The following is a 15,077-nucleotide window of genomic DNA, read 5'->3' as shown; positions in this document are numbered from 1 at the left end:
GTTAAGTGTTGCAGTCTGTACAATAAAGATTTTTTTCTATGAACTGATACGTCCTTACAGATGTAAGAGACGGGATTCTTGTCAGAGGAAAGTGGTTAAGAAATTAAATCATTAATATACGGGGAAGGCATTGGTCAACAGTTAAAGTGTGTCGTAGACACTGATCTGTTTGCAGGTTGTGAAATGACCAAGAAATCCTGATTCCTGCTAATATTCTGAGGCTCTACTGCTTGTTTTGAAATATTCTAAGAAAAAAAGACCAGCTTTTTTCATCAGATATAAACAATCTTTATCAAACAGCACAAATATTTTCAATGAAAGATTCTGCAAATTATTTGCATTCTCAAAACATGATCATTGTTTCACTCAGATTTCCCTACACATTATGAGCAAAACTGGCAATACATTCATTTCACATCCCGTATCCATTACTTCAGTCATAAATAAACTCTTAAAATGTTTAATGCAAAGCTGGATTTTTTTTAATTGGACTCATTAACATTTCGCAGGGTGTGTAAAAAGCTGTGGTGAGAACACTGTTCTGCTGATTCAACTCCGGTGGCGAAAAAGCTCTCGGCATTCAGTTACACAAAGTTGCTGACTTAGTAAACAAGACGTGCGACCTCAAGAAAAGTCCTCAGATGGTCACTCTGTGGCATCCATACAGGTCTGTCGCAGAGTTGCAATATATAATGTCGATAAAAAACTTAAATACCTAGAACATGATGAAATGTATGCAGAACTGTCATAAAATTAGGTTTTCAAGTAAAATACAAAGAAGAAAGTTGCTTTAAAATTTAGTGTTTTCAGTCTAATCGCGACACTGAAAAAGGTTAAAGTCTAGTTCCTATTTTTAATGTCTTCTCTAAGTATTTGGCATATTTTAAAAAGTAAGCTCATTATCTTTGTTTGTTTTTTTCACAGCAGGCACTTGTTATTTAGGATGTTTGATACTGTGAAACGTGATCAATAAGGAGAAAAATACAACCCTCGTTTCATATGAAAAACTCAAATTTCTTTTCTAAGATCAAATCTTAAATAAAGCATCTTCTTGTATTGACCTGCATGGCAGCAGTGGACAGTTATCAAAGTAAGAAATAGATTTGATGTAAATACTGTTGGAACATCTAACAGAACGAGGCCGTTTGAGAATCTCCTTTTCATCCTTTCAACCTGCACAATTCAACAACAAAATTTCATTTCACCACGTAAATCATACGACACACAGATTATTGCAACAAAAGCTGTTCTCTTTACATGATCAATTAAACTCGGAGAATACATTCATAGAAATCTATTGCTTGCGTCAAAGGCATGCATCTCTGTAAAGTGCAAAAAAAATTGGTTCCAAACAGGTAAATCAAACACTGCCTCAAATCACTGGTTTAGCACAGAAATGTCAGCGTGGCAGAACTGAACTGCAAACAGTCACATAAACAAACAGAAATACAAAATAATAAGCAACTCGAGCTGCAGATCAAAGACAAATTCAAGGCAAAATACAAACATGTAGTGTTAATCTATGAGTTTGCATTGATTGTAGGTGAGAAACAGATCCATGATTGTACAAACGAAGTCGAAATAATGTCCCTTCAGTTCGTCAGTAAAGGGAACCTTGCTTCTCTCAATCATGGTTAACAACTGAATTCATCGTGTGTAATACTGTATTGCACCAAAGAGGAAGGGATATGAGTTTATACAGAGAATAGATGTTAAAAAATGTCACCGTGGTCAATTTTGAAAGCTGACAACGTCTGAGATGTCGAACTGGAATTTCAAGCCTTACTTTTTAGAAGCAAACTGGCTTTCAAATGCACGAGTTTCTTTGGGATACACAAGCGGCGACTACTCAGCCACTGGTATCGAAACGTGAATTTCATGTAGGCAGGATCCTGTTCTAGCTTGTATTCGCTTGGCAGTGGTTAACATTCATTGCAACTGACGTGAGTGTATTTTTTAAACATTTACAACTCTGGAGAAGTTCTTGGTTTCAAGGTGTTAAATTACTTTCTTAAGCTTAACAAACTGGAACAAAGTAGGATTGTTTCTTGTGCCGCTTCACGTCGGGCTCAGAATCAAATGTTTGAAGTTGAAACTATGAACAGATTGTGGTTTCCAGGCTGTTTCCAGGCTGACAGGAACAGTATGTTTGGCCTATGAAAGTGAACTCGAGCTTAACACCAAGCGCTTCTCGTGTTGTTTAAATATCCAAGATAACTTCCCGTCACAATGTGGTCCAGTTCTCTGAAGTGCAAAGATAAAAGCTGAGGCAGCTTCAAATTAGCTTTCCATCATTGTCCATCATTGTTATGAAGGAGAACGTGTGTTTGTCCAGTGCTATGAAGTGCTCCCATAATGACTGACATAGTAGTCATGGACATACATCAACACAGCCACTGGCTGTCCAATGATGAGCGAGATCCACACGGCCGCATTGCCGTAGTTTCCATTAAGGTAACGACTCACAAACCAGGCCAGTGGAACCTGAAAGGATTAAAGGCCAAAGGTTAGCATGTGAGCACAGGTCTGGACACAGTGTGGATGAGAGCAGCTTATTCGAGAAAGTTTTGGTTCCGTTACCTGAGCCATCATCCCCATGAAGGCCCACAGTCTGAACATCTTCAGAGGAATACTCACCAGGTACTGAGCAGGAAGGAGAGATAGTTTGCACATTATTAAGTGTGTAAATGTGAGGAGAGAAAGCCCACTCCTAACACTCAATAACAATCACAGCTGTTTAAAGCCGGTTTTTGGAAAAGGCATTACCACGGTTACGTGAACTTCCATCTGGCTAAAATCGTTGCTTCAGATTACTGAGTTAGAAACTGAAATTGGACTTTGTTGCTAGTCTTTTACCTCTTTTTAAAATGCAAGATGGAACTAAGTCAGCGGACTAATCGTGACCAGTAATATTTACCCACATTAAAAAGTCCCCCCCCCTTCGTGGGTTTAGAATGAACGAGCGACTCATGTTTGCAGCTGTGAGACATTTCAACAATTCACATGATTGGTGCTTTAGGAGGAAGTGGTAAAAAAAGAGGCAGTGATATAAGAAATACACACTGATGTTTTTGCACAGGAATATGAAAGTAAATGGCACTAAAATATTGTGTAAAGACTCAGTGTTTGTTTACCTCATGGAAGAAGGCAGAAACCAGGAAAACAGCAGTTTGAGCCAGAAACTTGTTGATCCCCCTTCTCAACATTGGCTTATAGAAGTGTCTATAAAACACAGACATGCACACACAGGCATCACCATCTTTGCATTTGTAATCTAGCTGAAAATACGAAGAAAGAACCCCCCACCTTGACTGGTTTGCTATTGTGCTCATTGTGAATTATACAAATTACAATGAGTGTGAAGCCAAAACAAGTAAAGTAAAAAGTTAGATAAATCCCATATAAAGCTTGGTGCTCACCTCAGACACCACTTGTGTACTGGGATATTCCAGTTGGCCCAGAAATATGTGACGGTCTCAGAGTTCCTGAAATAACCAAAATAAATATATAAATAAATAAATAAATATTTGATCTCGAGATTATCAGGTGCTCTGAATAAATGCTACACTTTTCAAATGAATACATTTCTATCCTCATGTGTAACTGTTTGTATGGGAACTACTTGTACTTATAATCACCACCATGACTTATATGATGTTCTTACCTTTAAATAGTTCACAACTAAAATGAAAGAACTTGCTGTCAGGTTAAGTGGGAGAAAGTGTACCTGACCAATGTCTTTTTTTTTTTTCTCCTTCAACCTAAACACGGTGTGTCTGTATACAAAATGCCACTTAATACTGTAGGAGCTCCACTCACCACCAGTCTTTGTAGAACTCTCTGTCTCCAAACTGCAGCAGCTCTGCCACAAAGTTCATAGAGGAGTGGAAAAACCAATAAAAGAATATTAACCATATCAGATGGTTAGGGACCTGGGATAGAAATGGAGAGGAATAGGTGTCTGGGTTGGTAAGGTTACTCTACTGTCGCTTTTCGTCTAATAACATAAAATCTTTGAAAGCAACACGGTTCACTGTGTGCGTGTTTTTTTTTTTTTGTTTTTAGTTAAATAAAGTCACTAAGGTCACTACTCTGTCAGGATACACACAGCTAGTTTCAGCAGTCGCTCCACCATCCGGGAAAAGTCCATTTCCTGTTAAACACAAGGAATAAAATCATAAGTTCTCATAACACAAATTACAGACACCTTCTTGCCTCCTTTTTTTTTTTAAGCAAAAAGCTACTTCTGTTCCCCCAGAAACTGAGAGACTACTAACTGTTAGTTATGTGAATTCAATTTAGGGCAGAATGTGTTAGCAAGGTTATTGGAACGTGGCCAAATGATAAGCAAGACGACTGTATAAAATAAAAATAAAAAAGTTATTTTGCAGAAAATACACAGTGTGTATAAACAGTTCACATACCTGGAATGGTTTCATTGAGTTCTGAATAGTGGGCACCATCCACTGAAAGAAACACATTTGAATCATTCTGTGTCGTTTCTTAAAGTACGACTAACATATGTAAAATTCAGAGAAAAAAAACAAGCATAACAGTGAAAGTTAGCTTGTTGGGGAAGTCCTAATCAAATTACACTTTGCAACTGGGTTTAGAAATGAAGAAATACTCGTGATTTTAGTCCACAGTCACCATTTATGACTCTATAATCTCAGAGAATCCATTTTTTCTTATAAATTTGCCCTTTTATTCTGAATTGTTTCTTGGAATATTACCCTCCGTCACCAGCTCCATATTTTTTCCACTTAATCTCAGTTAAAAATAACTATAACCCACAACAAAAGCGTAAATTCGGTGTGACTATCATACAAACCTGCTGTATCAATCCCACCAACAACTGCATAAGAAAAAGCTGCAACAAAGAAAAATGTAGGATTTAAACAAAATATGCACACATGTTCATCTGTTGAGACTCAACTTAATTGGGCCATGGACTGATAAGTTGGAACAATTGTAATCGTTTCCTCTCACCATTTCAAAAAGCCGTCTTATCAGGAACCCTTTGCGTATTCGAGAAGATCGTGGGAAGTTGAGCTGGTAGCAGAGAGTTGGGGCAAAAACAAAGTAGTACACGTCTGAAGACAAACACAAGTGCGGACAACTGGTTATTCAGCAGTAAATGCACAACACTACATTAAGTTTTAGAGCAAGCTTGATTTTGAAGTGAAACATTTTGTGATTGAAATATCTTTGATTACATTTAAAACTTTGGGCCATTGAACTGGTCAAAGTAATGTGTTCTAGCTTGAAGTTCTGGTCTATTATACTCAAGACTGCAATCATGCATGATCACCTCTATGTGTGAGGTTGCCTGGGTAGGAGACATTTAAATGAACTGCTGAACCATTAGACTGTGCCACATTGGGACCTGGAAATAGAAAAAAAAAAAAAAAAACAGCAAAGAGACATTCAACATTTTGAGAGAAAAGCACTCAATCATAATGCAGCCTAAAATAGCCCTAAACCACATGCAGTGACAATGCAAATCAAGTAACACAACTTTGACTTACAATGTTCCTCCGTGAACCTCAGCCACCACTGGATGGTGTTGGAGCACAACAGCAAAATAAAATATAATCCTGCAATTGTGAGCCGTATTTTCATACACTTACATGAATATGATCGTGTCAGTCTTTTGGCTTTGGCTTGTCCGATTTCTCTGCACCACCTGTTGGAGTCTTGGTAAGAGTACAGCTTGAGGAACAGCACAGTGTAGATTCCTAGAGAGAGCACACCACCCACTGACACACACAAGCACAGACAACCACAACGGCCAATTAACGAGGTGCAATAAATGATCATGATGCGAAAGATGAAAAGTAATCATCATTTCAAATATAATGCACAATCTAGTGTTTAAACATACCTGGGGTCATGGAGGTCACAGTGAGCACTATAAATGAGGGAAAGATCAACAAGCATGTCAGGTTGAAAATGTGAAGAATCCATCCAGCAGTTTCAGAGATTGTACCCTAGAATGGATGATGGAGGAAAAGTGTCCTGTTACTGGAAACATTCATTTGTGATTATAAATGTCCTTGATTTCAGAGAACGACAGTATTTTGATATTCGTGTGAGACAACGATTTGAACAATATACACTATCTAATGTGGATCAGCAGTGGGTTCATCATGGGAGTGAACAGCGGGCGTAAAAAGGCGTGGAACTCTGATCTACAAAGCACCTGCTTCAAACAAACATTATTAAAGTGATATCAATCGATCCCCTTTTGTTTACAGTATATGAAAATAGTATCACCAAAATATACCATCATATCTAATGAAAATAGCTGATAAATATCAAATAAGTAAGCCGTAGTTCAAGAAATCCACAGTTGAGTGGGTCACAGGCAGTGAACGTTGCAGTAAGGACTTACCACAGCCAGACGTCTCTCTGTGTACAACGCTGCTAAGATGAACACGTTGGACACTAAAACCCAAAACAGAAAGAGATTCATCGGCTACAGCAACTCAAATATGTGAACAATCCCTTTTTACACCATTAAGTAAGATAAACAGTATAGGTAGTCAGTGGTGATCATTGCCAACTATGCTTCTTCTAGCCACATCTGAGCGTCTGGACTACTGAAACATTAAACTGTATCTTTTGTGACATTAACAAGCAGTGAAACAGTTTACTAGGCCGAAAAAAACCATCCAAAACTCATCTACTCTGATTTTGGAGAGGGAAACACAGCAATGATTTGTTAAGCTCAACTGGAACATTACTCTAAAAGGTCAAAGTTGAACATCTGATTGAAAGACAAGAACATGTGTATTTGGTGATATGACCACAAATGGACAGCATTACACAGAAGTATAAAAACAATCCTCTTTACTTCTTAACTTCTGTCTTGTGTTGCAGGGATGAGATCAGATCACAAGCGTTCACCTACCAGGTGAACCAGGTATGACACTAAAGCACTTAGAGCGGTCCACTTTTGATCAGATCACCCAAGATGCACCTTCACGACAGACGTAAATATGGCCTGAGACATTCACGTTGCGTTTAGATTAATGCGGTAAAATAAAAGCTTCATACCAATGATTAGGCAAGCTGCTGGCCAGCTATAGGGGTCCTTTAAGAAAAGAGACACCACTTGAATAGGGTCTACCAAGATGCCATACCTGGAGGAGGGGGAGGAGAAGAGAAATTACTATTATTGATCCAACATAATTTTAATATAAGGTTGCATTAATAGTTACATGATGGTGAGCTGAACTTCACTTCCTTTTGTTAATCACAGTGAGTGGTATAATTATGGGATGAGAGGAGGTGAACAGAAAAAAAAAACAAACTCAATTTCTAATCTAAAAATAAATCATCTTAATCTAAAACTGACATAATTGTCTGATAAATAAAATAGATACATATGCACTGTAGTAATTAATTTACTTTAAGCTGTTTTAGCTGGAGATGCTCTTCGCTTTCCATTACGTCAAGATAAAAATCAATGTGGTGTAATAAAATGCAACATTTTAGGGGCAAAGATTAAACGGGAAGGCCTGTGGGAGGTCAAATGTAAGGGCCCAGTTGCATCACTTCAAAGGAGAGAATATAAACTTAGATCTGTGTAGAACTGTATACTCACTTTATAATGTTCTCCAAGAAGAGACGTGCATTACTAAGAACCTACAAATAAAGAAAAAAAAAAGCTGAGAGTTAACGAGAAACATACAGAACAAATATTGAAGAGCTTGAGGTTGTTTTACTTCTGGCCTTCCAATGAGTCTGACCTTTGTTAATAGGCTAAAAAATGCTTAGCTTTAAATCTGGCTTATCATTTCTCTTTCAACAACTTTTCTTGTGACTGGCCTGCAGGTTTAACTGTTCTTTCTCTGTATGTCTGGAGTCAGTTCTTGTTCAAAGCAAGAACAAAAAAAAAAGAAAAGAAAAAAAAAACAGCGTAAGAAGAACAAAGAGTAGCTGTCCACAAAACACACAGACACAGGTGCACAGCTGAGAGGAGCCAACATCAGCAACGGAAAAGTTTCCCATCTTTCATATCTGTTCGCATCGCATCTAATCTTAGCAACATATTCCTGCTGTCATTAGACACGGACTGTTATCACATCCCGCTGCTGCTCCCTCTGTTAGAAAGCTTCAACTAAATTGCTTTATGATTATGTTGAGCATTTGAGTCCAAGGTTAAAGTCCAGCTTTCACCTAATTACACACTCAACTTAGAAGCCCACACTTTATGCTGCAACATCTTTAGATTGTTTTTATTGGAAGTGACGTTCACTGTTGCACAGGTATTTAGAGTAACAGGGCAGTTAGTGACATATGGTAAGTTCATGCCAAAGTAATGATGCACTTTGGTTTGCCAAGACCCCACAGCAATGTGTTTTTGATCCAACAATGTATTCTGTCCACACCAGTAACCTTTGCCTCAGTAACCTTCAACATGAACAAGAGGATAGTCATGTAGAAACAGAATGAATGGGCCAGGCGCCTTTACAGAACATTTTTAAAAAGGAGCATTGCAAAATGAGATTTTGCAATATTTTCACTTGCACCAGAGTCTTTTCTATCATCCCTGTTCACAGAAAGGTCAGTGTGCAAAGGCAGAGAAGGCTGGTAGGTGGCAAGAACAAACACACTTCAGCAGGAGGTAGATTAACCGAACCCCCAGTTCCTGATAAAAGAGCCACTTCATCCTGGTGCCATGCATTTAGATTTAAGAATATCTGCATCAATATGTGATCGGTTTTACAGTTTTAATCAACTCTGCTCACATGATTAACTTATTGCACATTATATCTGGGTTTTTTTTCTGTTCAAATCGAGTTTTAATAAAGCTGTAGTAACAAACGTATCCAATTAAAAAGCCAGCGCTCCCCATTGAGGACAAGAGAGACTAATCAGAAGTGGGTTGTTGGTAAGATAAAAATAGAAGGAGATACAGAAGTTGGCTGGACTTTTGGACCCTGACACACAAAGATGATTTAGGAAACAGGTGCCATTAAAGAGCTGAACGATCAAACGTTTGGCTAGAAAAAAGACGGAGCTTGCAGCTCTATCGTAATTTCAGCCATTCAAATGTTTGGTGGGCTGCACTTCAGCACAAACAATGACACGATGCAGCAAGTGCACCAGGTACCCATACCACATTTCACCAAGGATGACTTGATATTGTGTCTTGTACATTGTACATCTGTCTTGTACATTACACGTAGGTCTACTTGTAGAAGGCAACATTTCTAATAGATTGGTTTGAGCTGATAGACAGAGGACAACTTAAAGTTCTTTTTCAGAATGACTTTCCAATGATTCCTCAGTCACCAGAGAGAGACATCCCAGCAGCATAAAACAGGACTGTCTGCTATTTTGTCCAACTTGAATACTTTAAGGCCGAGTATGAAGAGGAAGTAAGGACAAGAACACATTAAATTCTTTCATTTCTAGAAACAGCGACAGACATATTAAACAACTAAGCTGTGAAATGTAGATATGGAGACAGACAGATAAGCACATTTAAGGCTAGCCACTCTACACTCACACAGTAGGATCCCAAAGGTTTCGTATAAAAAGTGAGCAGAGACAGCTGGCGACCACATAGTGGAATGTGTGGTTGTTACGGCAATATAAACATACAAAGACGGGATTAATCCTGTCACAGAACTGCAAAATCAGATTTGATCTGGAAAAAAAAAAAACGCCACAAACAAACACATCCGCATATTCAATAACAGGGGCACAGAAATGTACACACACACACTAACATATTTTACATAGACCAACAACCTCCATGCATCCAACCAGACAGAGAACTACAGAGAACTTTTAGAGATGAACAAACACACTCGAATTCCTTCACGGAAACAAGGCAGAGGCTCTTCTTTTCCTACAGAAAGTCAGTTAGTCAGAAGTGACCTCAGTCAAACAACAAAATCAACTTTGACACAAATAACTTATCTTCAACTAGTAACCCCCCACCCAGATTCTGTATCGACGACCATTTTATGTTAAATTTGTCAACTAGAGGCCTGATCGGGTCTAGTCCCAACCATTGGTTCTATGTAGCAGTGACCTTGTAGTTCTTACTGACACCTGTTCTTCAGTATAGTTGGAGAACAACTGTACATTTACGTGTAGAAAAGTAAATAGTCCACCAGCACCAGAAATCTGTCTGGCGTCTCCTGTTGCTATGGCAGCAAAGAGGTGATCAGTACATATTCGTTTCAGGAATATTTACTTTGAGGGTGTACCCGTGTTTGTGTTCCCACTGATTCAGTGACTGTGGCGACTTGCAGCGATTCAATTAATGTAGTCAACTCCAGTGATGTCATCGTAGCCATGCAGCAAAACACTGCTTCACTGTTGACATCTGCCTGCTGCGTTTGCTGCTGACATGATCAAGTGAGGGAAATCTTTTACTTATCTTTTGTTAACATTATTTATTTGTGTGTGTGTGAGAGCTAGAGATAGATCTGACCTCGATACGAAGCCTCAATAGCTCAAAAAAACTCCAGCTTGGAGTACTCACATAGCCGTCCAACATGCTTTTCTTGAGCTGTTACAGTTCTCCTCTCTACTAAAAATAAAAGATCAGCTCTTTTGATCAAGCTTTTTAGTGACAACTGATCAAATTATTTAGTAGAAATATTGGCCAATAATGCGACTGCCTTATCGATTGGAGCCCCCTTGATTTTTAGATATGAGTGATAGTCATGACATAAAATAACAACATAGTACCAATAGATGTGAAATCTCCCCTGCACCCATACCAGCCATATTTCATGTAAGAGCTCAAAATGATGGGATTATACATCAGAATCTCAATGCACATAAAACACCCTCAATATTAATGAAGCCACTAAAATGTCTACTGCTGAAACTACCATCATTTATAAAAGGAATTCATGTTAAAACAAAGGAAACAATGAACAGGGCTGGAGCAAAACTTACGAGTGAGTAACTATGTGTTTAATCTGCTTATGTTACGCGAGATAACATATCAGACACCACAACAAGTCAAAGTGTCACACAAACGAGCTGTTGGGCGTGCACGACACTAGCTTGGGTCGGCACTTTTGATGTTGAAGCAACCGCCAAAAATCGCCCGCTCTGCTAGAGGTCTAATGTTTTGAAAGTCAGGAGAGTGGAACGTTTTGTATTCTCGATGGATGCGCTGTTTTACTCACCAGCATGACCACACACCAGTTGAGGATTCCTCTGTAGTTACTGTAGCCACTTTCTGAGCTCAAGAGGGACTCCTGTAGAACATGACAGCTGAGGAAAAGAGACAAGAGTTTGATGACGTTTTTTTTGTGTAAATCAAACACTTAAAAGTGACTAAATCCTCAGCCACAGTTTCAAAGGACTTTCTAAGAAGTAGCCGTGTTATATTAAACCTCAAAAGCCCAGAATTTAGGTTAACTATTACTTTGAAAGCACGTTAGAATTTAAGATTTAGGTGAGTCTCACAACTTTTGAGTATTTAAGAGATGCAGACGGTGAATTATTGTTTATTTTTACATGAACCAAATTTGAAACTCAAGGTTGGGAATTTTTTCTCCCTCATTTCAATAAATGAATCACATCCAGTGAGCTAATGTTTGTTCCAACAACTCCACCGGGCAAGGAAAGGGTTGTAAAAAATGTATGTTAAAGGTACTGATCCCAGGCAGGATTGTGAAAAAACTGAGTGTATTCATCAGTCAGGAATTTTTCACAACCATGCGTAATGGAGAGGTTAAAAAAGATTTGAAAAGGATTGGAGGTAAGGACAGGGGAGAAGAGAAGGAAGAACACCTCGACTTCACAATGTGTATCATTAATGAGACGTACGGCGACCTACAGAAGGCTATAGTAGGATAGAATGAAAGAAGACCAAACAACAAATACCTGCATGACAGTCATAAACTTAAACTTCTCGATAACAACAGCTCTCAGTCAAACCAGCAGAGGAACGTGCAGACAGACACTCGTGCGTAACTCCAGCATTGCGACAGTCCATTCCACAGAATAAGGACAAAACAGTCTGATTCACAAGTGCCTCATTAAAAGCACTGATTTCCACATGTTGAGTGTTACATGCCGTTGGGATGCTGGTTGTCAAATCTTTTAGTTTGAGTCAAATAGATGTGGAAATTCAAGCTCCACTCTTGTCAGTTTATGTAAATGTAGCTTCAACTTAAGGAAATTACAGTTTCAAAGACTTGTCAAAGACTTATCTGAGAGGGTGTTAAACAATAAAACTAATAGTTATGTGTAGGGTAAGGGTCAGGCTATTGTGTATTCTACCACCGAGTCTATTACCCGACTTATTTCATGAACCATTAATCTCCTGATGGGCAGATATAAACTTGATAGATCAAAAACACACACTGTCATCCAAATTACAGTACTGACAGTTACACCACGCTGTTTTGTGACTATGCAACAAACTGATGTCAGAACATCTTAGATATGAGGTGGACATGAGGGGCACTCAGCAAATATCTACACAACATTGTGCATAAGTGGACAGAAAATTATCTGCGTCAAAAGAAATATGCACAGCTTATATTTTGAAATTCCTCAATTAATGAGGGGAAGGTGAAATGTTAGTCTTCAGAGCGTTATCATACTGCACAGAAGCATTTTGGTTTTCTGTAACTGGGCCTCTATCAGAAAATATAGGTCCTAATTCATTCAGGACGTGTGAACCAACAAACCTCTGTGATGTGGCAGTCAGCTAAAGTAAACAGCAAAGGAAACAGCAGTCTCTTCTTAATATCAGTGGATGTAAAAAGAGAGTTTTTAAAAATATATAAAGAAAACACAAAAGCTGCTCTTGACAGTTACCGTTTACTTCCGCATTTAACGTTGGACCGTTATCATGTTTTTCTTTTTTAAATGAAAGGGGTACCTGAGTCTGTTGTTAATATCTTCCACTGCATTCCGCTGTTTCTTCGGGCTGTTTGAGCGCTGCTGCTTCCCTGACACCCCCACTTCTCTGTCCACCTTCCCGTTGTGACTTGCATGCTCAGAAACGTCTGCTACCGATTTGACTTTAGCGGGGTTCTGTGGAGGTTTTGCCCCGCCGTCATGCCACTTGCTCGCGTTGGCTTGTTTGACGCTCGCCGATCCACCGCCAGCGCCGGAGATGGTTGTCCTCCTCCTGCGGGTTACAGGCCCTCTTATCTCAGCCCTCTCGCTCATTTCTGCGGCTCCAGTCACGCAGCTTCTACCTGCACGACATTGCTAGTACTCGTTTATTTGTGGTTCTCTCCGTGGCTTCACAACGAGGGGAAAACGAACAGTGGAGGGACACCTTCCTCTAAGTTGTGCCCTGTCAGTGCTGCTAATGAGGAAAGCGTTTCCCCACCAGTGAGGCTCAAGGTGCATTTGCCAGTACGGTTGCCAGATATGTGATTTCAGCAGACATCCCCCTATCGAGAAGCGGTCCTGATCAACTTCCGGATTAGCGGCTATTCTTCGATAGTTTTATTATTTAATGCGGATACAAGATTAGACCACTTCGAGCCAACAAATGCCGAAAACTTCCTTTTAAATATTTGAAATTAGATAACATTCAAACATCTCTATAACATCTCCCATTATAAGACACATATAGTCGCTCTGGATAAAAACGTCTGCCAAATGCATAAACATTAACATAAAAATAAGACACAGAGTGAACTTTATTCCCCTTCCATCAAGAGATTGGTGTCAGTCTTTTTCAGGTGGAAATATGAAACCAGTTAAGCATCCATATTCTGCATTTGCTGGCAACTTGGAGCATACATTCTGCTATGTGGTAAGTAAAAATCAACAAGTCAGATAACCAAGTTGGTAGATGTGGTTGAATAGTCCAAAAAAAGATACCACCTATACCTATTCCACAAAACTTTGCTTTAACCTTGATGGAAAAAGGTCAATGAAAGGTGGTAAGGGAAATTCAACAGGACATAAGGAAAAGACAATGGTACTGCAACAAGAATCAGCCTCAGTAAGCTGTGATAAATACATGTATTTTTACCACCTCTGTCATGTATTCCCCTCATACTCCTGGGTTATTTCACTCAGAAAACTTCCTCAGCAAAAAAGACAATTTGATCATACAAGTTACCTTCATAAAGTTTTTCAATCCTAGTTTCAGTATTTTACACAATTCCTTTAAAAGTTTCTGGCTATTGTTCTAAAAAAAAGGAAAAAGAAAAAAGCATTACACAAAGGCCATCTGTGCCTTTTTAGTTTGTTAGCTGGTCTGCAGCAAGCCTGGAGGCAGCCGTACTTTGTCAGTCATTCTGATGTACACCAAATATTGTGTCGATAGACTGTCAATAAAAGATAGCTATTGTGATGTAACCCGCTGCTTTCTAAAAGGCCACTTTAAAGGTTCACAGCAGCTTTTGGCTCTCAGCATAAAGTACATGGTTAATCCCAGAAGGGAAATCATAATGCTGCAGTAAGCGATTTATTTTGCATTAATTGTTAATTCTGAGTTATTCATTGTAAGTTGTTGCAGCGTATCGATTTTGGCAGGATTGACCTCCTGCACATTATTTTATTAATTGCAGCAGAGCTAAAGAAGCCTTTCTGAACACAACTCTATAAATCTATAAAACCAAAAAATACACACAATAAGACTGCAGCTTCTTGCTGCTACTATGATGTGGCACATTTTACAATCAATATAATAATAGAAAAACAGAATATAACAACATCATCATGACTAGTGTGAAAAATGTATTGCCTTTGTATTTCAAGAAAAACTTCCTCATGACTTTATGTGCCTGACCTGGCAACCACTTCCTTATTTTATTTAAAACATTTGGTTCTGGATACAGTACAAGCACTGTGTTATTGAAAAGGAGTCATAATTTGGGGAAAATATGTAAACAAGAGATATTTTACATTTATGTATCCATACTAACAACTGATATTCAGCTGTTATTGTCATAATTGATTCGTTTTATTACTTCTGCATTAATCCATCTGTTAATTTGTCATCAGAACACTTTAAGTGTGCATTACTTAGATCCAGATTGAACAAACTCATCAATAACACTAATTGAATTCAAGTTGGTTTATTTTAAGGATACTAAATGGATTCTAAAATCACTTTT

At 38.6% G+C, this 15,077-nt stretch overlaps 1 protein-coding gene across 1 annotated transcript; it reads right to left on the bottom strand.

Annotated features, from left to right (window-relative positions):
* Positions 1 to 274: 274 nt before the first annotated feature.
* Positions 275 to 13,354, bottom strand: dgat1a (diacylglycerol O-acyltransferase 1a). The gene is made up of 17 exons (XM_072370533.1): positions 12,875 to 13,354; positions 11,166 to 11,253; positions 7,610 to 7,650; positions 7,060 to 7,145; positions 6,395 to 6,447; positions 5,885 to 5,990; positions 5,631 to 5,759; positions 5,312 to 5,386; positions 4,990 to 5,093; positions 4,832 to 4,870; positions 4,425 to 4,466; positions 4,109 to 4,153; positions 3,820 to 3,932; positions 3,420 to 3,485; positions 3,135 to 3,222; positions 2,581 to 2,643; positions 275 to 2,484 (listed from the first exon to the last, which is right to left on the bottom strand). The coding sequence occupies exons 1-17, from the start codon at positions 13,165 to 13,167 to the stop codon at positions 2,338 to 2,340; spliced, it is 1,578 nt and encodes a 525-aa protein (XP_072226634.1). The 5' UTR covers positions 13,168 to 13,354; the 3' UTR covers positions 275 to 2,337.
* Between the last annotated feature and the right edge of the window lie 1,723 nt (positions 13,355 to 15,077).

This window comes from Leuresthes tenuis, unplaced genomic scaffold (genome assembly GCF_036924035.1).
Source record: "Leuresthes tenuis unplaced genomic scaffold, fLeuTen1.0.hap1 SCAF_18, whole genome shotgun sequence".
Lineage (NCBI taxonomy): Eukaryota > Metazoa > Chordata > Actinopteri > Atheriniformes > Atherinopsidae > Leuresthes > Leuresthes tenuis.
This window is presented reverse-complemented; position numbering and strand designations above follow the sequence as displayed.